General features: G+C 36.9%; 1 protein-coding gene across 4 annotated transcripts in view; it reads left to right on the top strand.

The window, feature by feature from the left end:
• Positions 1–22,536, top strand: part of sh3pxd2aa (SH3 and PX domains 2Aa) — a 169,166-nt gene that overhangs the window by 72,182 nt on the left and 74,448 nt on the right. For all 4 annotated transcript variants that reach the window (XM_038269978.1, XM_038269977.1, XM_038269976.1 and 1 more), the window contains exons 4-5: positions 885–961; positions 7,035–7,126. In XM_038269978.1, the coding sequence (XP_038125906.1) occupies positions 885–961; positions 7,035–7,126 (169 nt within the window). The remainder of the gene's footprint in view (positions 1–884; positions 962–7,034; positions 7,127–22,536) is intronic.

The following is a 22,536-nucleotide window of genomic DNA, read 5'->3' as shown; positions in this document are numbered from 1 at the left end:
TATTTCTATAGCGCCAATTCACAACACATGTCATCTCAAGGCAATTTACAGTTCACCAGATCATACAGTCAAATTGATTCAAAGTTTTCTATCTAAGGAAAACCAGTTCATTGCATCGGCTCATTGATTTTTCAGCAATCCCTCACACTAAGCATGCTTGTAGCGACAGTGGAGAGGAAAAACTCCCTTTTAACAGAAAGAAACCTCCAGCAGAACCAGGCTCAGTGTGAGCGGCCATCTGCTGAGGCCGACTGGGGTTCAAGGAGACAGAAGCAGAGATACAAAAAGTAAGTGTAAAAGGCGGCTCCATCCAGGAAACACACAGCCAGGCAGACGAACTCAGAGCCAGCTCCCATGTCAGAGGATCAAGAGAGCACATGCAGCCAATCACGGTCAGAGAAACAGGACAACACTGAAAAACAGGCCGATCTCCAAATCTATAAACAAAGGTGTTGATGGCAGCATCACAGCTGATATTTCTCTCCAGGATGGAGTCACAGCCAAACAGGAACAGACCAGATGAAGCTACTATGAGGAAAAAGCAGAGAGCAGAACGTTAGAGATTGAACTAACAGACTGCAGAGTGGGAGAATAGAGATAGAATGATGTAAGCCTATAGCAGCATAACTATAGAGAACGCTAAGGATAACCTGAGCCACTCTAACTATAAGCTTTATCAAAAATGAAAGTTTTAAGCCTAGCCTTAAAAGTAGACAGGGTGTCTGCCTCATGGACTAAAACTGGTAGTTGGTTCCACAGGAGAGGAGCCTGATAACTAAAAGATCTGCCTTCCATTCTACTTTTAGAAATTCTAGGTACCTATCCTTCACCTTTCCCCGTGTTTTGACTCTTTGTTTTTGTCGTTTTTCCTTTCACCTCTTCAGGCAAAATCCTGTTCCGGAGGAGTCATGTGCGAGACGTGGCCATGAAGCGGCTGCGTTTCATCGATGACTACTGCAGGGTAAAGAGGCCTCGTCGTAAACATCCCTGTTGTTGTTGTTCTGAAACATTCCTGATCCTTTCAGGAGTCCAGGCATTCCATTAACAGTGGCATCAAAAAGGCATTAATAACTGATCTGGACTGGAAATGAGGCATGCTTTAACAATTAGTAGCATGTAGAAATCGTAAAGTCGAATTTTTTTCTCGTATGCAATGTGCATCAATCAATTTTTAGTTACAGCAGCCATACCAGAGAAAGTTCTTTCAAAGAACAATATCTTTGTTTGGTGGAAAATCCAGACTGAATGCAGGGACTGGAAAGCTGGTGGGAGCTGAATGGAGGATGGATGGAGCTAAATACAGTAGGGTGGTGGAAGAAAAACTGTCGGAGGCTGCAGGAGACCCTCCAGCAGGATGACAGCCCTAAACAGAAATCCAGAGCTACAATGGAGGGGCTTAAAAAATAATTAGTTTATCCAGTCTGACTGAGCTTAAAAATAAGCAAAAATGTCAGTATCTTTATATAAAGCTGATCGAGAAATAAGTAAAAATGTATTAAATTAAATGTATTCACCCTTAATTTGAGTAGGTAAATGAGATAGTTTGCCAATGCAATGAGTATTTTTACTCTTAAAATAAGATAATTGGATAATATGCACTTGAAATAAGACAATGTAATTGTTTTCTATTCTTATTTTAAGTGGATATTTTCTTGTTCATTTGGCAAAATGTGTCTTTTACCTCCTCAATCCAAGAATAAATGCACTTATTTTATTTAAAAAAAAAATGACCTAGATCTAGATTTCGAGTTTTTTCCATTGAACAAAATGCGAAATGCTGCAGAAAGATTTAAATGAGTTTATGAATAATCCATACCATGCATCATATTGATGTAGTTGTATGTACAAAAGGTTTAAAGGTAGTAAAAAGTTTAGCAAGGCAGAGTAAAACCCAGACTGGATCTGGTGGTTCTGCTGAAGCAGCTGGGCTGACTGAACGGGTTGATTAGCAGAGATTTTAACCTTTTTCAAACTCCGACTGATTTCAGTGAATTAAACCCTCATGCGCTAATATGGAGTCAATTTTCTTCCTTTATTGTTGGAAGCAAAGAAGATGTTTTAATAATTATTGAATAATGAACTTTATTGAGCTCACATAAGAGAAATTCACTCTTTGCATTTCACACATCCCCTTGGGGAGCAGTGGGCTGCCATTGTGCCATTTTTTTACACTGATATTATATCCAAATTTTTTTATTATGTGTTTCAGATCACATTCTCCTCATTTCAACCCCGAAAAAAATGCTCAATTTTTATGCAGATATACCAACAGAAATGTTGCCGCCATCTTCCAGCAGGCCAATAGAAATGCTTCTTTGCTTTTAACCCCAGAAGAAAGCCCCCCCCCCCCCCCCCCCCCCCCAAAAAAAAAAAAAGTGAAGAGAATGTAATGTGGAAAAATTTATTTGAACAATGCAAAAACTGAACTGAATTCCTTTTTCTTAAGGTAAATGTATTTTCTCTTGATTTTAGTAGGTAAGCAAGATAATTTACTAAAGGAACACGATGATTGACTGTTAAATGAGAAAAAAGTCAATCTGCTATCGTATGTTAACATCCAATTATCTTATATTAGGGTCTAAAATATTCATTCCATTGGCAGTTCATGTTATCTACCTGCTTATATTAACGGCAAATAATCTTATTTTAATACATTTTGACTTATTCTTATATCTGTTTTTGCAGTGAAAAGAATTAAGTTTATAAAACTCAATCTGAAAAAAGTAATTTTGATAAATTAAACTTGAGAAAACCGCAAAGTTCCTCTCAAAACCTTATTTGATGAAGAAGTTTTTTTTAAAATTTTCATTTCAGGATTCCATTAATTTTATTTCAATTCACAAAACTTGACCTTACACTGAAAAAAAAAATGCCACAGTTTTTGGCATTTACTTAATCATATTTAGTTACTTTAACACAAACACTGCAATGATCTAAAAATGAGTAAATAAGTCTAAAAGTAAGTGTATTTACCCTTAATTTGAGTAGGTAAATAAGATGATTTGCCAATGGAATGAGTATTTTAACTCTTAAATTAAGATAAATAGATATTATACACTTGAAATAAGACAATGCAATAGTTTTTTCTTATTTTAAATGTAAATTGTCTTGTTCCATTGGCAAAGTGTCTCACTTACCTCCTTAATTCAAGAAAAAAATGCACTTAATTTAAGAAAAAATGACTTATTGAGATTTACATTTTTTGCAGTGAATGTTTTATGTCCTATCCTGCTAACATGAAACAATTATTTTTTTCAGTTTAGCTTACCAAATAATGAACAAACCTCCCTTCAATTCCTCTTTCCTATAAAACTACACAACATCAAAGGACTACTTTAGTAATTACACACTTCAAGACCGTCTTGATTATCACTTCCTGTTCACACTCTTATTAGAAACGTTTTATTTCATGTGTCCAGATTATGATCTTTTTTTTTTCCGCCTTCTCAACCTCGCCTCCTCCCTTCCTTCCTCTTGGCACAGGTCCACACTATCAGTGGGAAATGGGCTCAATACAGCAGCTTTGTTTCCACACACAATTAGCAGCCAATATTCTTGGCCCTCATTAGGGAAGGTTAGCCAGAATATCAGCTCATTAATTGGGACCAAAGAAATAATAGCAGGTCCACCCAAATATGCACTCTTTTTTTTACCCAAATAACCTGCGGCTGAGTAATTTATCCAGAGTTTTTTCCTTCACCCAGCACAGCAAAAATATGCTACACTGTTTACTTCCTGGAGATGAGGCCCAAACAACAAAGAGGAAGAGTAATTAGCCGGTGTTTTCAAAGGCTCTGCTCTGTGGATAATGCAGGATGCTGCATCCAGACAGCTGTGGGTGCACAGCATGATGCAGCTTCTTCAATCATAACCCAAAGTCTTCCTCTATAATATTATGAAATATGAAGGCGGCTCAGTTGACGATGGCGGCAATTTAAAATAAAGGCCCGCTCTGTTCATCTTCACGGTCTAGCTCCTCGTTTGGCGGCTCTGTATGGGAGCCTTAGCTCCGCTTGCAGCCGGTTGGCTCATTAAATATGGATGGATAACAGACATATGATCCTTTCTGACTGTTATTGAGCTCTGTCTTTGAAGATGCTCAGAGGCAGCAGTTCACTGATCTGGATCACAAATCTCTGCCGGTCAAAAGTCTACAGCTTCTGTCAAACAAATCCTGCATTGCAAGAGTTTGAACCCATGTTTACTTCTTGAGACGGTTTGACCGCTTTGTTTTGCTTCAATATCGATGAATAAATCTTGAAACGTGAAATACTGAAAAGGCTTTGCCTGCACTTTTGAAACCTTCTGCATTAAAGACCAATTCTGAAACCGATACCTTAATTTATATAGCTTTGCTGAGGGTCAAAGGGGGATCTCCAACGCATCGAATCCATTCCAGTTGATTTCATTTGTTATTCTGAAGCACCGATGGAGCTCACTATGATCAATGCACTTTTTTCCCTTTAACCCTTTAAAGCCCGATCCAAAAATAATAAAACAAAACAGAAAATTACTTTTTTTTTTGTTTGAAGTCCTTATTTGGCCTTTTAACAAAATATGTAAAAGAAAAAACAGAAATACATTTTTGATATTAATAATTTATTACTATGCAATAAGTCAAGATTATTTTTGGTGTAGTCTTCTGCCCTCTGTTATCAGGTATATCTGATTGTGTACAATAGGATTTTGAGCAAAGTTTTTACCATTAAATTATGCAAAAGGTGTCAGACACAAAACATTTCAGAAACCGTATGTATCAAATATGATACATTTGGCATTACAGGGTTAAGGATCCACGACTATTTGAAGATGTTGGCCTAAATATATTAGTAGTTCCTTTTTATCATGTTGCGTTTGCTTGGTGTAAATTTAGACAATGCCACTCTGAGTCACTGCCTCAATTTTCATGAGCCGTTATGCATCAGATATCTGTTGGAACTGACACATGTGATTGGCTTGTAATCTACTGTTTACTATATTAGCTAGAGCTAACGCAGTTAGCAGAAGCTAATCTGGAAATAAAATCCAACCAGAGAATAATGAAACCACTCTTTAAAGTGACATTGAAGCATCTTTCAGTTGTAACACATTGTTTTTTAAGGAGGGAAAAGATTCAGGAGAACTGCAGATAACAGTTGCAATATTTAAAAAAAATGGGTGAAAAAAAGGACAAAGTCTCCAAATACTTTATGCCGCTTTCCTGCTAAGTCAAGGCTAAGCCTAGGCGGATAGAAGGATGGGATGCCCCCTTGAAACCAACCCTTGGAAATAAACACATCCTGTCCAAACTAGGGTTGTCACGATACTAAACTTTTCAACTCGATACCGATACTAAGGAAAATATTCGATACTCAATACCATTTTCGATACCACAAGGATACAATTTCAACAGAAATATTTTGATTAATAATTAAAATACAATAAATAAATAAATACAATAAACAATAAGAACAACATTTTGAGGTTGTCTGCTGTGCACAGTATATAGCAAGCTTGATAAAAAACTTACAAAATTAAAATTAAGTTTTCCTTACTTGGCTATGCTTTGCACACATAACAATGACACTAGTCAAACCGGTTAAGAAACAAAAATAATTCTCAGCAGCTGCAACTGTTACAAAAAAAGTCTGAAACTGAAAAGTGCGTAGAATTCTTCAATCACAGTGTTCAGAAAGTGCATTTTCCTCTATTCTGCACTTTAGATGAATGACTGTTTAGGTGCGACTGGTACTCGATACTGGAGCTACCCCTCCTGCTCCCTATGCAGGCCACGGCAAAGGCACAGCTATCCCACACTCATAAAGCATGGTAATATAAAAAAAAACTAAACAAACAAACAAAAAAATTAGATTAACGCATGTTTTAGATGGAAAAAAGAAGACTGTCAGGGTTCATGCTTTTGTTTAGATTTATTTTTAGTTTCTTTGTAATTTTGTGTCTTTATAGTTGTTTTCTGTCAGTGCTGTGTTTTTGTGTTACTCTTTATTGCCCCCTTGTGCCAGTTTCTTTCCCCTCGGCTCCCTTCTAGTTACTTCTATCCACACCTGCTCCATATCAGCTCATTAGCCCATTCTTTGTTCTGTTCTCCATATATACACCACCTCTGCAGTTCCTCATTAGTAGTCTCTTGTTGATTTGTTGCTTTATTGCTATCTCCCCACGGGTTGTTCTCCCTGGTGTCTCCTGGTTTTTTGTTCCTTATTTTGTTCCTGTATTTTTGCTCAACTAATTTCCACCAAACCTGGAAACATATATAACATCTGGAAACGTATACAGTAATGGCAGCTGCTTCAGTTAGTTTTTAACTTATCAAAGTACATGAGATTGATGCTTATTTTCAAACATTCCCTCTGATTTATGTTTGCCATTACTATGTGTTCATTATCACATGAAATGGCAATGAAATTCATTCAAATCTGCTGCTGGAATGTGACAAATAATAAAACAATTAAATGGCTCTAAAACTTTAATGCCAGATCTAAAGGTTTAGCTCAATTCTCCATTTGTAAGGGGTATGCAAGTGATCAAAAACGCTAACTTGCCCTATAAAGGGTTAATGCCACTGGAGTTGGCTGATTTCTAATGAACTGTTAAAGTAAATTGTTAAGGTGGAATATGTTGATCCAAGGGAAGAATCAGTAAGATCTATTCTGTAAGATCATGTCTCTTTAGTCATCAAGTTTCATGGTTTCCTGGATGAATGAGAATCTTCACAGATAAGCATAAATAAGTGTATTTGCCATTAATTTTACCAGGTAAATAATATAATATGCCAAAGGAATTGGTATTTTTCCTCCCATAAAAACAATCAAATATGATACATTGGGAATATCCTAATGGAGTGGTTCTATAATGTTAATCACATTATTTTTGTTCGCAAATTGTCGTTTCCTGCTCAAGGGAGAAAACATTCTATTCTAGATTTAGATTTAAAATTTTGCGGTGTATGCCCTTAGTACAGGGGCCATAACGTTGTCTATTGAACCACCCTGTTTCTGTTAGACTTCACGGTGCTCGTCTCTTTCTGTCTTCAGGCTCTGGTGAGACTCCCTCCTCACATCTCTCAGAGCGAGGAGGTGCTTCACTTCTTCGAGACAAAAGCCGAGGACATCAACCCCCCAGTGGAGTGAGTGTCGAACGCACACAGAAACATCCCTGCACATTCACGCACGCAAGGTTTGATAGGATGGGAGCATTCTTTGGTGTTCAAAGTAGAAAATGAGTTTGAGTTTGTGGTTTTGGGAGAGAATCTGTGCACAGTGATTTGTCCCTGCAGATGCAAACATGCAAACATGATGATGCTCATAAATCCGCCATGTTACCCTGAACATTCATGCAACAAAGCTCCCCTTTGGACTGCTGTGAGCTCATTACCTCTCTATCTCCTCCTGCTTTCAAATCTATTCCCAAATCAGATCCTTCTCAATGGGTTTGCATGTTAAAACCTCAAACCGGATTATAAAGAGAGGGAAGCTGATGGAGACAAGAACGAGAGGAGGAGACTAGCTTGTTATTGCAGCAGGAGGTGGCCCCCGTTGGGTAGTTGTTAATTAGAGAACACGCTCTCCCCTCCGATACTGAAATGCCGGCATCGCACCCTTCATTTGTTATGTGTTCCTGTCTGCGTGGAGATGGATGCACCCAAGGCGATCCGAGTTCTACCTCCACTCTTCTTGCGTTTTAATTACTTTCCTCTGTGTTTCTCCTCCTCTGCCTCTCCATGTGACCCTTCTCTGTCACTGTTTTTCATGCGCTAGATCATCGCTCCTCTCTTCTAGCTCTAATTTACTGATTTCGACCTGACCTCATAAATTCGAGCATGTCTGATCGGCGAGGATGGTTCAAGGTTATTAACACCCCTGCCTACAGAATTAGCACCATTACAGGCTCTCAGCATCCACGCAGTTCCTCTTGTCACCTGTTCTCTCATCTTCAATACATCAATGTCTTTCATCTTCACTTTCAATTCAATTTAGTTTATTTGGATAGCGCCAATTCACAACAGGTCATCTCAAGGCTCTTCACAGAAACTATTCAATCAGATCATCCAGTCAGATCGGTTAAAAGTTTTCTTAAGAACACCACTTGATTGGATCCTGTCATTAACTTAACTTGAGATACTGTATCGTCTTTTACTCTAAATATGAACTATAATCTTGATGAATAAATAAAATATTCAAAAGCGTAGCATCAGGACTGCCGTTACTCTTTGTAGTTATTCTTAGTGACAAAACTGAATAAAATCCATTTATCTTATTTTAAGGGGGAAAAACTAATTCTGCTGGCAGACCATCTTATTTATCTGCACTAATTAAGGACAAATACACTTATTTCAAGACATTATAACTTGTTTTTGCTTTGGTGATGTGCATTATTAGTTTATCACTATAAAGGTAATGTCGTAATGTCTGTATGTTAGCAGGAATGTTGAGCTTTCGGCCTCATTTAGGGCCGTGCCACGCAGCTGAAAAATGTAAGCCTTTCAAATCAGTCGACATCGATAATTATGTTTCTTTATTTTTAGTAGCCTGTTACAAAAAAGGCGGAATTTAAACCTTTAACTAGAGATAGATCGATACTCCGGTACGCCGACATTTACTTTGTATTGGCTGATATTTGCAGGTGCTGACTGATTCATTAATGCATTTAGTAGGGCTGCAACAACGAATCGATAAAATCGATAAAAATCGACTTTTAAAAGCGTTGGCAACGAATTTAATCATCGATTAGTTGTGTCGCGCGATTAATGCGTCATCCGCCGCCGCCGTCATCCGGGGGAAGAAAAAAAAATATGGCGGAGCGAGTCAGCGCCGCAGTTGCAGTGTTGCCAACTCAGCGACTCTTCAGACCCCTCCAGCGACTATTTTTCAAAAAAGCGACTGGCGACAAATCTGGCGACTTTTTACGGTGTCACTGGCGGCTTTTGCCTGCCGTGGGGCGCCTCCCCCATCCCAACCCATTTCTCCCTCTCCCACAGGAATCCCTCTCAGCGCGGCGGTCAGAGCCGCAGGATTTTAGTGAGGAGTTTACCCTCAGCGTCCAGACTGCAAATGAAGCGCGCATGCGCCGGGATTGACGGCGCAAATTGATCACAATAATTAAAATAGCCGGCGCTTTGTAAAGTGAAGAAAGTCGTAACATGCAACTTTTGTAAAAACAAATGAACATGGCACGGAAGCACCACTGTTATGACGCAGCACCTGAAAAGAAAACACGTTGGAGCCTTCAATGGCAGTGAAGAGAGCTGATCAGCAGGATAAGTAACCATGTTTGTTTGGTTTTAAAGTGGGGAAACGTAACGTTAGTTTCTCAGGTAGCTCATCTGATGCTATCCTTACCTTGTTAGTAGGTTACAGACAGTGATAAGGTTGGCTACTTATTTTACTTTTAATTTCATTTAAATTTGTTTAAGCAGCGTTTATATTTTCTTTATAAATAAATTAACTTGCAAATTATGAGGGCAAGGCTTTTAAAGTTTAAATCTTCTGGCAAAGATAAAGAAAAGAAGATCCTGCAATTTATGGAAGTAAAGCAGAATAAAATCCAGCAAGATCAGTAATATGTCAATTAATTATCTGCCACATTCCCATGTAAATATCTGTCTTTGGAGGATGTGTTTTTTAGCACCCCTAGTTCTCTCATTTTTATTCCAAATACAATTTATAATTTGAATCACAGGGCTATTTTTATCTCTATGGTTCAGTATTTTCTCAAGCAGCAACTTTAACTGCTATACTTTCCTGTCTTAAAAGGCAGAACTCTTCTAGTCTAAAAAAACTAATTTGTTGAAATGGGGGGGCCTATTGTTTGAACCCCTTAGGGGCTTTAAAAAACAAAAATGCCTGTCTCTTTTTGCGCTTTATGAAACAAAGTAGCCTATATTTTGTGGATGTACAGCTACATTTCTCATGTAAGTTTGCGTAGTTTTAACACAAACATTTATTTTTCATATTGCACCAGTACAGTTAATGAGCAACCTGTACTTGTGTGCTTGTTTGTTCTGTCTAAAATGTTTATTTTGGAATAAAGAGGTTAATATAAAAAATTTTTTTGGTCCGATTCATCGATTAATCGAAAAAATAATCGGCCGATTCATCGATTTTTAAAATAATCGTTAGTTGCAGCCCTAGCATTTAGCATCTATTCTTCGAGGTCACGTGAACTGCATGCATGGCCGTTCGCTCCATTTCTGATTTGTTAATAAATGTTTTATTTTATTTTGTTTATTTCTTTGATATGGAATCACATATACATCATCAAAGTAACATAAAACCACATGTAATGTTTAGGTCTTTTTGACTAAGTGTTAGCGTTCAGCATTAGTCCAAAGGGAGTTTATAACACAAAATTAAACAATGATACAATAAGATTTAAAAATAATTTTGAATTTACAGGAGCAGTTCAATCAAAAACCAATTTAATCTGCCTGATAGTACATCTCTGTACTTTGTAAACACAAGGAGATGGTGGTTTTAAAGTACATTGTATCCTAAAAATTGTTTCCCTCTGAAGCGCCGTCAAGTTTCTCCATGGGAATGGCTCATAGAACGACCTGTGGCTCATTTTCCATCCAACTTTATCTGTTTCTCTCATTGTGAAGGCTTTCTAGACCACTATTTCTTTATGTTTGGACCAAACAATATCCTCACAATGGACTCTATAATACCTTAATATGAGGTGTTTGTTGTTAACTGGGTGTTTTTCAGGGTATTCAGGTCTTATCCCTTCAAACAAGCACAAAATGAAAATCAAAAAAGCTGCCATGACCTTTAGTAGACTGATCTAAAGCTACGGTTACTACTCTGAAATAGTTTTTGATGTCTTTACACCCCGGCATCGAGTTAGCAATCAATTACGGAGAAACAAACCAACAAATCTCCTGCTTTTTTAGAAGTCATCACACTGATGATCTTTTCTCCAATGAGCGTCGTGTAGGTAAAGAAAAATAACCTTAAAGTCCTTTGTAGGGCTGAGTATTTTCACCAAAGTACTGAATTGATTTGATTTTGATTCATACAGTTCTAAATCGATTAATTTCGATTCGATCTGTTTTTACAACAATGAAAGTGGTTCAACTGAGTTTCAAAACACTCATGTATTTTATTTTTTCCTGTCATATTAAACACAAAGTGCAAACGTGTTTGTGAAAAGTGAAAAAATGAAGCCTCAGCAGGGACACAGCAGACATGCATGAGCTGCCTTACACCCTGTTTGCTGGTTAGCCTCCATTTGTTAATGTCTTCAGTCAACCTATTGGCAATATTTGCAGCTGTCTGGCTTGAAGTCATCTTTAGAGCATCTTTCCTGCTCATTTGAATGTGAACTTCACGCGCGTCACTATAAAACTAATCGATCTCATTCCCTAGACATCGATTTTGCAAAAATGTAAAGGAATCGATTGATTTCTTTTCTGCTAAATATTTTGTAAATTAAAATCTAAAAAAACCATGCAATCCAGAAATAACACTTGGGGGAAGAATTTTTTTTTGAACTTCTATGGCTGTTTTCTGAGATTTCATTTAAATTTGTTTGATATTGTAACAGATTGTTCTGTTTCTGTATGTTAAAGTTGTGTCCATCCCTGTTGCCGGGGAGCGAAAGTTTGCTGGGTGTACGGCAGGGGGAGCTTGTGAGTTTTGGTTATGTGTAAGAAGGAGAAGAAGAAAAAAATAAAACCGGATGCGGGGTTACCTCCGAAAACTCCGGCCTGTCTCTTGTCCTGTTATTGCATATAAAGTTCATAATATGGACCCAAAACGCTCGGTTAAAATATATCTATTTTCTGTTTTCTAATTTTGCTGTACATTTTTAGATTTCTCTTTTTCAGCTTGAGTTTTGCAAATCGCATTATTTAAAACTGCATTTTACACGTCACTTCTCTTTAGTTCTGGGGGCGGTCTTTCCTCTGGAGTGAAGACGCATTTCTATTGGCCTGGATGGGCGTTAGCAACATTTTGTCATTGGTTAATGGGAGCATTTGTATTTGGCATGAAGTGAAGAGAATGTGATCTCAAAAAGAGAAAATAAAAAATCTAAATTTTAAACATTTTTAGGATAATTATCATTGATGATGTGTGAGTTTATTACACCTTAGTATAAGCTGCCTGTTGCATGTCAGAACTGAGGTTTTCCACTATAGTTGGGGTATACAGTTAGAATCTTCATTCTGTACGTGGCAAAGATTTGGAAATAAAATGAGAGCGGTGTGTAATATTTTGATAAAACTGGAGCTATGGATGTCTACTCATCTGCTAACATGTATTATGTAAAATAAGATCATGTGGCAGACTGGAGATGTAAAAAATGCCTCTTTAAGAGTTTATCGGGGCAACCTCCTGAGAGGTGAGCCCAGAGGTGAGCAGCTGCCTTCTGTAAACTCTAAGCAACTTCTCTGATCTGAGTAAGATTACAATTTCTATCAGAATCTGTTGTCATGTCTCCTGGTTATTTAATACATATAAGTTATGAAGTAATATTTAAAGAGTTTGTCCTGAGTGATCTCTTTTCAGGGAAAATAACCGAAGAGATAGAGCTTCAAGGTGCAGACATAGGGGCCTATCTTTAACACTATAAAATAAAATAAAAATGTTTAAAAAATAAAATATGAAGAAACAGCAAAGTTACTCTTAAAGCCTTTTTTGAATAAGAATTTTTTTTCCTTTTTTCCAAATTTAGCTGTTATTTTTTATTTTTTTTGCAACAATAATGAAAGAAAGTTGTCTTCACAGAAAGCGAATTATAATCAAACATTTCTATATTTTGCTGTGTTGTAGCCAAAGATGATCTGGGGCTTAAAAATGGGGCAAAGAACGAAGCAGCGTTCCACTAACTTCCCATTAATCAGCTCATCCACATTTTAAATCCCTGTGCAGCATCTCCATCAGCAGCTGTGAGCCCAATTCCTGACTCTGACAGACACACAACCACTTACACTTTACAGAGTGATTCTCATCCTTTTTACTTCATAGACAGAAAAAGTCAGAAACGAGGGATAATGATTTTAAAGTTCTACACAAAGAAGAGCTAAATGAAACCCTGACAGAGCAGGGTTGTATTAATGGGTTTGAGTCAGGTCTGCAGCCTGACGGAGAACGGCAGTTTGGACCAATTCTGAATAAATCGATTCAGAACCTCCTCTGGTTTCTCTCATTTCGCTCTGTGTTAGAAGGAAACCTACTCAGTGTGGGGGAAGAGCTCACTGCTCAGTTAATGGTGCGTTAGACGTCATAACCCAAAGCTGTAAGGACTAAAGTGGATGTGGCTCTTTGGTTCTTTCACCTCGATGCATCTTCTAAATGAAAATGTATCCGGGGGATGGAGGGGATGGAGGGATGAGATCATCAGATGATTTAAAGTCCTGAGTGTGTGTCTGTGGGCTGTCTTTATTGTTGTTAATCCATCACTGTACATATTTAATTGTTTATCTTTTCAAACTTTAAAGCCACCTCATTTTTCAATGGAAACAAAAAGGAGGCAGTAATAATAATAATACAAAATATTTAATTCCTGCATTTACTCATAGAGAAGGTCGATGTATACTGATTAGACATAATGTTAGAACCAATGACAGGTAAATAACCTCATCAGGGGAGCCTGTTAGTGGAATAATTAATCTGTTATCCAGAGAACACCAATTACATATGGTGTTCTCCAAGGATCCATCTTAGGGCCCCTCCTATTTAATACCTACATTCTGCCAATAACAACAGAATTTACCATAACTATGCAGAAAGAATTAGAACGTCGCTCTGAATCCATGCAAGAACTTGGTAAATGCATAGAAGCAGCCAAAGCATGGATATGCCAGCATTCTCTTCAGACAAAACTGAGGAAATACTTTTGTGACCAAAGGAGAAGTATTTAAAAGTTAGCTCATTACAGCTAGAAACCACCAATCAGGCTCCAAATCTGGCTATAATGATGGTCTCTGACCTGAACCTTCAGAGGCTAAAAAAAGACAGTAAGAAAACCCGTCTTCTCTCAACTAGAGAACATTTTAAGATTTAATGACTAATGTCTCAGCAGCACCTTAAAAAACTAAGCCCCTTTTATTTTTCGTTAGTGTGACTGATTATTGTAATGGTGTATTCACTTGTCTGCTTAAGAAGTTGATGAGACAACTGCAGTTGATCCAGAATACTGCTGCCCATGTCCTAACTAAAACTAAGAAATAGAGCAAATCACCCCAGATATAAAATCATTAGCTCTCACTAGCTCACTGTATTCCAGAAAATAGACATTTAGCTTTAAATTCCAGCAAGTAACATAAAAATATTACTTGCTTACTGTTTTTGTAACATTACGCATTTTAAAAGATTATGCATATATTATATATATATATATATATATATATATATATATATATATATATATATATATATATATATATATATATATATATATATATATATATATATATATATATATATATATATATATATGAATAACTAGAGGCAAAAATCAAGAGGAAAATTAAAACAAAGACATAACTCCCTATATATTTTATAAGCTATATATATATATATATATATATTTTTTTTTTTTACAATGATGATCAATATGACCTGCATGTAAAAGCTAAATTACATGTTTGATTTTTAGATTTTGAGCCTTTAGCTTCATTCCATTTTGATTTTTCAACATAAAGAATAGATATTGAAATAAATATTCAGGACTGACTAATATTAGATTGTTAATTAAAAACCGAAATCTACAGGCATGCTTTGTCTTCAGATTAATATTTATAATTCCAACATATTTTCAATCTATTAAAAATAAATTCTCCATCACTATTTATTCTCATCCTTCACTGGATGGAAAAGCTTTATTTGCATTATGGCCATGAAACCTACCAGTTAATATTTCTAGTTATGATTTGGCCAAAGCAGCACCTACAGAACTCTTTGTTTAATTAAAAACAGAAGATCAGCAGCTTTTCAAACTCTGGATTAAGAAAAACTAAATTTATAGTTAAAACTGTTTCATCCATGCCATTAGCTTAATCCTTGTAATTCACTTTATACAGGATTGATCAGACACATTACATAGAGAACCTCAGGCAGCCTTATATTGCCATGACGACACAGAAATTCATCAAAAAGAAAATGTGAGATTATGGACAGACTTCTTTCTATTTTTGTTGCAAACAAGGAACACATTTTGTAAATGGAAGTTTGCAGAAACAAAAGGTCAAATTTTAACCCTTTAAATTCAGTTAAAAAGGTTAAAAAAAATTTTAATAAAAAAATCTGAGAGTAACTTTGTCGTTTTCTTTTCATAATAATTGTCATATTTTAATTTAAAAAATTTATTCGCTTTATTCTCCTATATTTTTGAGTTGTTTTTTCCCCCCAATTTTTTGTTTTTAGATCGAGTTCTCAGAGCAGCATTCTGTTATTTCATTTTACAAATCACTTTCTCATCACTCTTGACCTGCAATGTTTTTCAGAAAACCATGATTTATTTTTTTCTATTAAAACAAAAATGATTTATGATATCAGTCCCCAAGCGAACCATGGGTTCTGCTGCTGACGTCAGATTTCCTAAATCAAATCACATCCAAGGCTTAATAAGCAGCAAATTGTGAAAATAATGATATAGACACCACCATAAGACATCAATTCTAACAACTTTTAGCTAAAAAAAAGTGGGGTATGTTGTCCCTTAGATCCCCCCCTGTTGCCCCCCCTCCTTATTTTCTGTTAGTAATGAGGCGACAGACTCTCTAAACCTTAATGGATGAGCTTTTAGGATGAGTTGCATTCACCAGAGACGTTGTAAGTGGTGAACACCACGTCTTCAGTCGGTTTAAACTCTTAAAGCATGTTAGTGGGAGGAGGAGCGTGTAGCCTCTGGGAAGTCTTGTTATTTATTTGTAGGGGAGAGCATTCATCGATTTGTTTGTTTTCTTTTTTGTCCCATTTTATAAACATTCAAACCCAAAGGGGTAATTCTGTCTTTAAGGACCTGAATTGATTCTGCTTGTCGACTGTTTTCAGGTTATTTACCCTCTCTCCAGCCAATCATTCGCCTTGATGCAGTGTCTGACTCACTTGTGCTCCTCTATGCTGATACAGTCTGACTAACAGGGAGCAGCTGAGGCCGGCTGGCTACGGTAATAGTTCTGGGAGGGCCAGCCGGTTTACGGGTGTGATGGATTTAGCGGCCGTGACGGGGGGGAGGAAATGTGTGCACTATATCACTTCCTGAAAAACGAGGAAGGAAGAGAGGGACGGACGGCCCTCTGGGGACACGAGGCGGTCAAGAACAGTGGAGGGGGGGATGGTCTGTCCTCCTCCTGATTTCTCTTAAGTCAGGAAGCGAGTAGGTGAAGTCAGTTGCCTTTTGGTCTAGTTGTGCCTGGAAGGAGATTGAATATCTTTAAAAAAAAAAACCCACTAAGATGACATGAACATTATACACTCAGAATAAAGGAATAAAGGCCTCTTGGTTCTTTTTCTGTTTGTACAATGTCGACTCCTGTTGACGGAAGAAGGTACTGCACCCCAGAGGTGCAGTACCTTCTAATGAAATAAGCTGTTTTATTCTTATTTATTTATTTAATTTTTTTTATCCAGGCCTGCTTTAGGTTAGGCTTTAAATATTTAAATATATATTTGTATCTTAGATGAGATTTATATAAATATTGCTCCCATTGGATGCAGGAACACATCTAATGTGTCAAATGTAGAACATAGTTTGAAAAAGAAAATAAGGTATCGTGACTTACAACATTTAATTTAAGGGCAAAAATACACTTTTTACTTTAATTGTGATGTTCTAAAAGCAGAGATGTGTTTAAGAATAAAACTATTTGAAAAAGTCATAATGTTTAAATCTGTTGTCATGCACTAGAATGTGTGAGGAGGAGGTGATGATGGATAAACCTGCCGTTCTCCCATCGTTTTGATGCTGGAACTCATCTTGTATAAAACTTAAAACAATACCATTTAAATCTTCTCTTAACCTCAGTCTATTTTATTTGTTGTTCTGCATATTTTATCATCAGGGTTCAAACTTGAACAGTTTCCTCTCAGTTTTACATTTGTTATAATCTTAGTTAATGAAGCTTTAGTATTAAGAAACCAGAAAAGAAAATAATATAAAATCCATCCAAACCCATCTTAGTAGCATTATCAACTATTAATCTGTTATAATAAATCCCAAACCTTCCTATTGGTCTAATATATATGCTGAATTTCAAGAAATAATCCCATTTATTGTAACAAAATAAAAATAAAAAACACCTCCACATGAAAATAAACATTTTATCTTTCCTCCTAACACCCCACCATGTCCATAGAGAGGAATTGCCCTCTGCTCCAGAGACCTCGGTTCTCTTTCAACCTGTTTTCTGTTCAGTTCACGTCTGTTTGACAGGATTTAAATGTTAGCGACTGAGAAAGACATGAAAGAAGGCTGACTTTCAGTCCTTTCATCGCTGCCATGGTGAATAACTCTCTACAATCTGGTCACATTCCCCCAGATTACAGACCCATTTCCAAACAAACATGTGGTTGATGACACTCCTGCTGACAATGTCCCTTCTATCCACCGGCAAGTTGGCCATGAAAATCCCATATGTCGAGCAGTAATCCTGCTCCAGACTCAATGAAGCAACTGGTGATTTTCAGCCAGTTACGAGTCAAACTACGATAAAACTGCAGGGTTTAAATGTTCACAGCTCCCGATGTGTGGCCCGAACCTCTGATGCAATCTACCTGCTCACACTGCACGTCCAAAAACCACACGTCGGACTAAGCGCCGAGAGATGAAGCTGGTCGGACTTGTCAATCTGGAAGAAGAAGAACTTCCTTGTTTGCACATGCACAGTGTGCAAGGTTCTGGTAATTCGGCGCAACAGCAGGATTTTCCCACGACCACCTTACGATGCCCGACTGAATTTCAAACATGTTTGATTTTCTTCCGAACTTACGATTCCTGATTGGGCGGTGGTCGAGAGGCTGATAGCCCCTCAATACTCCCTGTATAATACACAACACACAACGCACCATGAGGCTGAAACTCAACCCGATTGAAATTTTTTTTCACACGACTGGAAAATTGGCCTGAAAAGGTCAAAAACTGCAGAGTGTATGCCCGGCTTAAGAGAATATATTAAAATAGAATAGAATAAAATAGAAAATCCCCCCACAATGGGGAAATTGTGGTGTTTATAGCACCAAAAGCATTACAGCAAATATGGTCCTACAAATGTGGACCTTAAAAAGTGTATAAAAACAACAGAATAAGTGGCAAGAGTTAAAAAAATAAACAAATAAAATACTATACTGTAAAGTGTTTTTACAATAGAAATACTGTGTGGGGAGTATATAACCAGTACATAACCATTATACAGCTATGGACATTTTTACAGTAATGGATATTTGAAAATAGCAGAAACATCAGAGATGTGCAGAATGACAGCAGCATGTTATTTAATTGACTAAAGTAGAAACTGTGCATAAATTAGCATAGATGTAACAACTTATTAAGGTTGTTGGAAACAGTGATGGCCTGCTCAGTGGGGCAGTGGGTGGCACTGCTGCCTTGCAGCAAGAAACCCGGGTTTGATCCCCGGCCCGGCTCTTTCTGCATGTGTGTGTGAGGTGAGTGTGTTCTTCTTGATAAAGAACCAATCATGCTACCATTCAAGAACAAGGGTTGTGTGTCCTTTTTGTCTCTGTGTTGCCCTATGATGGACTGGCGACCTGTGGAGGGTGGACCCCGCCTCTCGCCTGTAGACAGCTGGAGATGGGCATCAGCACGACCCCAGCAGGGATAAGCGTGTCAGAAAATGGATGGATGGAAACAGCAGTGGTTATAAAGTCTTATAGCTGCTGGGAGGAAGGATCTGTGAGGATGCTCCCTGGTGGCATTTATGCAAATGTGTAGAGGTCTGGCAGTAGGAGGGAACCACCTTTTTCCTATCTTGTCTCCTAAATAACCTTGTGGATTGTGTCTTATGGGCCCAGTTCTTACCCTCTCATTAGAGAAACGATTTAAAGAATAATAAATTTGCTTTTAACGTTTTGTTCATGATGTCAACAATTTAGCCACTGATGACTTTGAAAACTAAACACTGACATGTTGTTATACTCCCGGATGAAATGTTATTATCTATAATAAATTATTGCTTTAGGGTGTTTTAGAAATCTTCACTCTGGTATTGCATTAGTGTAAAGGAAACAGATAAATTCCCTTTATTTTAGGATACTGGTCGTCTTCTTGCTTTAAGACTAATCCGCTCTACAACCTCTTTCCACATGGTGGCATACTTCAGTCTGCACAGTTGGAGCAGCTTTTTTCACTTCAGATGAAGTTCCTGCTCCTCCCTGCTTGTCATTTCATATCCAGCAAACTCCTCCCATCCTCGTGTCTTTATGGCAGCACTTCTTTTCTCATGTTTGGATCCATTTCCACTGCAACTGTATCCACTTATTCCCTCCTCCAGAGTATATTCCTTCCTTTTTGGGAGCCGGGTGATTTTATTGCACCATTTGCATCGTTATGATCAAGCTGATATGTATGAACCACGGTTTTATCTATCTCTGGGAGTAAAACCATCAACATAAAAGGAATTGTCTGTCTTCTCCGAGCCATAATGTTGACAGATTTCTTATTAATCGTGGCTTTTCGCTGTGATTTCCGCTGCTGATATCTCAGTGTAGAGATGTTATCAGTCATCACGCCTCCTCACAGCCCTGTGCATGAGCAACAATAGCATCTGACCTTGGTTTGAGCCTGCAGGAGAGAGAAAAGGCTGCATGATTATCAGATTATTACAGGGATAAGTGAAGAACTCGTTTGATTGGTTAGCTTTTGAGCTTCATGCAGGCAATTTAAATTGAAGGGTTCCCCCTGGTGAGGGGGGGGGGGAGAGGCCGGGTTTCTGGGGGTCAATCTGGAATAAGTAGGTTAGAATGTGTTTGTGATGCGAGAGATACATTTGGTCATTTTATTTGCTTCTGGCTGTGATGTTTGCAGAAGGAGAAGGAAGCTGCATGGTCAGGTCACTCAATGTCAATCCATGAATCTGTGTTTGATTAATCTGAGGTTTAAGGAGCCGATTGACACAAAGAAACTTTTCAACATTTCAACCAAAGTTCAATTATTGAACCGAAAAAAAAATGATAAATGGAATTTTAAATGCAACAAAATAAATATTTAAATTGAAGGACTTCAATTTTAAACCGTTAAAATTTGGTTTTAATGTAGTTGAATAAATTTTGAGACTAATGCATTTGATATAAAGAACTTTACTCAAGTTAGAATAGCAATATTTCATTATTCATTTGTGTTTTTACTCAAGTAAAAGTCCAAGATAGCCAACCGGGAATATAGTGTTTGGTTAAAAATGTTCAAATACAGCAGAGATTATTCTGCTTGCTATTCATCTTCACAACATCTGGTTTTATATTTAAAAAAAAGGTGTACAGTATATATACATTTATCAGTATATATACATTTATGAGCAAATTCTGATGTTTCAAAGACTAAGATAAAATAAATAAATAAATATATATTATACAGTAATAACACATTCAGAACATTGGGTGGCGGAAACCCTTTTCAAAACATACCTTTTATAAATTTTTCGCTAATGTTCCAAAATTCATACTCACAGTATTTTATGTAGACATGTTAGAACCGTGTAAGTTGCTTGAGTTTGGTTCCATTAATGCTGAAAATAAAATACACATTTTGTAAATAGAAATTTAAAACAATATGCAATCCAGAAAAAAACATCATAATGAAAGAAGGGTTTTGAGAGTAAATTTAATGTTTTTCAGATTTAATTTTAATCGTTTTTTTTTATCCACAAATTTTATCTTAATGTTTTTCACCTTGATTTTTTTCCAACTAGGAATTGTATTTATTTTCCAGACTGATTTTTACAGATTGCATTGTTTATATATTGTGTTATACAGATGGTGCTCTCTTCACTTCTGGGGGCGGGCTTTCCTCTGGAGTGAGGAGTGAAGAAAAGTTTCTATTGGTCTGCATCGATGTTAGAAACATTTGCAATGAGCTTGAAGTGAAGAGAATATGATCTGTAAAACGTCACTTGAAAAAGAGAAAGTTGAAAAGATATGTTAAAAATATAAAATATGAAAAAAAAGAAAAATATAAAAAAAAATCAAAACTGACAAAACAGTTAAGTTCCTCTCAAAACCTTATTTTGATTAAGAAAATTTCAAAGTGTCATTTCTAGATCGTTTTTTTCATTAAATTTTCATGTAGTCCGTAGTTTACTGCCACCTAACCTCTAAATGACTTTAAAGCAGATAGAAAACAAAGTTAAACCAGTGAAGCTTGAGTACAAAAATAGGTCTAATTCAGTTTCAAACAGGCTTGTTCTTTACTGACTGAAGGTTTTCATGATCTGTGGAGTAGCCAGATGTTTTACTGAAGTTAGAGTAGCGACACACAATCATATTTTTTACTCAGGAAAAGTTAAAAAGTACAATGCAGTAAAGCTACTCATAAAAGTACCTTTTTTCTGTAATAAAAAGTAAATGTAACTGAGCAAAACTACCTAGTTACATTTGATGAGTGTAATTCATATATAGCTTCTGAAGGCTCATGTTTCTGCCTTTACTGAGGAAAGCTGAAAAAAGGCACCATATGATAAAAAATTATAAATTAAGGCCCAAATATCCACTGTATGAAGCTAAGAGTTCATTAGCCTTAATAATTTCCTTAACCTTTGTTTTGGACAGTAAACAGGACAGTAAACATGTGCATTAAAATGTCAAGGACTCAATTATATGCAAGCATGATTTCTGCTAAAAAGCTAAAAAGCTATTTTTAAGTCCTTTGTGTATTAAGGTAGATAAACAAATGCAGGTTTTCTGAGGGTGATAAAGATTAGGATATTCTGACAGCACTCTATCTGATCTTGCAGCTGAGGGGGGCCTTTCTCTTCCTTTTATTGACATAATTAAAAAGACGCAATAATTAAAAATGTGATACAAGTCTGAATTTAAACAAAAACAAACATTTACAGGGTTTCCGCAGGTCATTAAAAATCATTAAATGTCATTAAATTATTATTTTTTACGTTGTGTTGATCTCGTCTCTGGCAGCAGAATCCAAGTGTGTGAAGTATTAAGGGGAGAATCGCTCCTAAAAGTGCGTCTGAGTTGTTTAATCCTTACAACAGACCCTTCCTCCTGTCACGGCTGCAAACCCAAGGGGTGACAGCTGAAGGGGAAGGTGGGGCTCCTGAGCAGATTAGGTCCAGAGACGACAACACTGCGGATGATGCTGGATCCGGAGTTCAAGCAGAAGGTGGGAGAGACAAAGAGAGGTTAAGGCGCTAATCTCAGGAAGTATTTGTTTTTTCACAGAGCTGCTAATAAGGTTCCTGCTGAGTGTCATTCAGATGCTGCAGAAATGCTAATTAACATTGATTAGCTGTTTTCATCTGCATAAAATCCATCACCTTCCCAGACCAATTTCCCAGGCTGTTTAAGTCATGGATAAACCACACAGGGAAATGATCAGCAATTAAATAGTGATGGTAGTTGATTT

The sequence above is a fragment of the Cyprinodon tularosa genome, unplaced genomic scaffold, assembly GCF_016077235.1.
Source record: "Cyprinodon tularosa strain WSP-4 unplaced genomic scaffold, ASM1607723v1 ctg746, whole genome shotgun sequence".
In the NCBI taxonomy this organism is placed as follows: Eukaryota; Metazoa; Chordata; class Actinopteri; order Cyprinodontiformes; family Cyprinodontidae; genus Cyprinodon; species Cyprinodon tularosa.
Note: the sequence above shows the minus strand (reverse complement) of the source record. Positions and strands in the feature narration are given on the sequence as shown.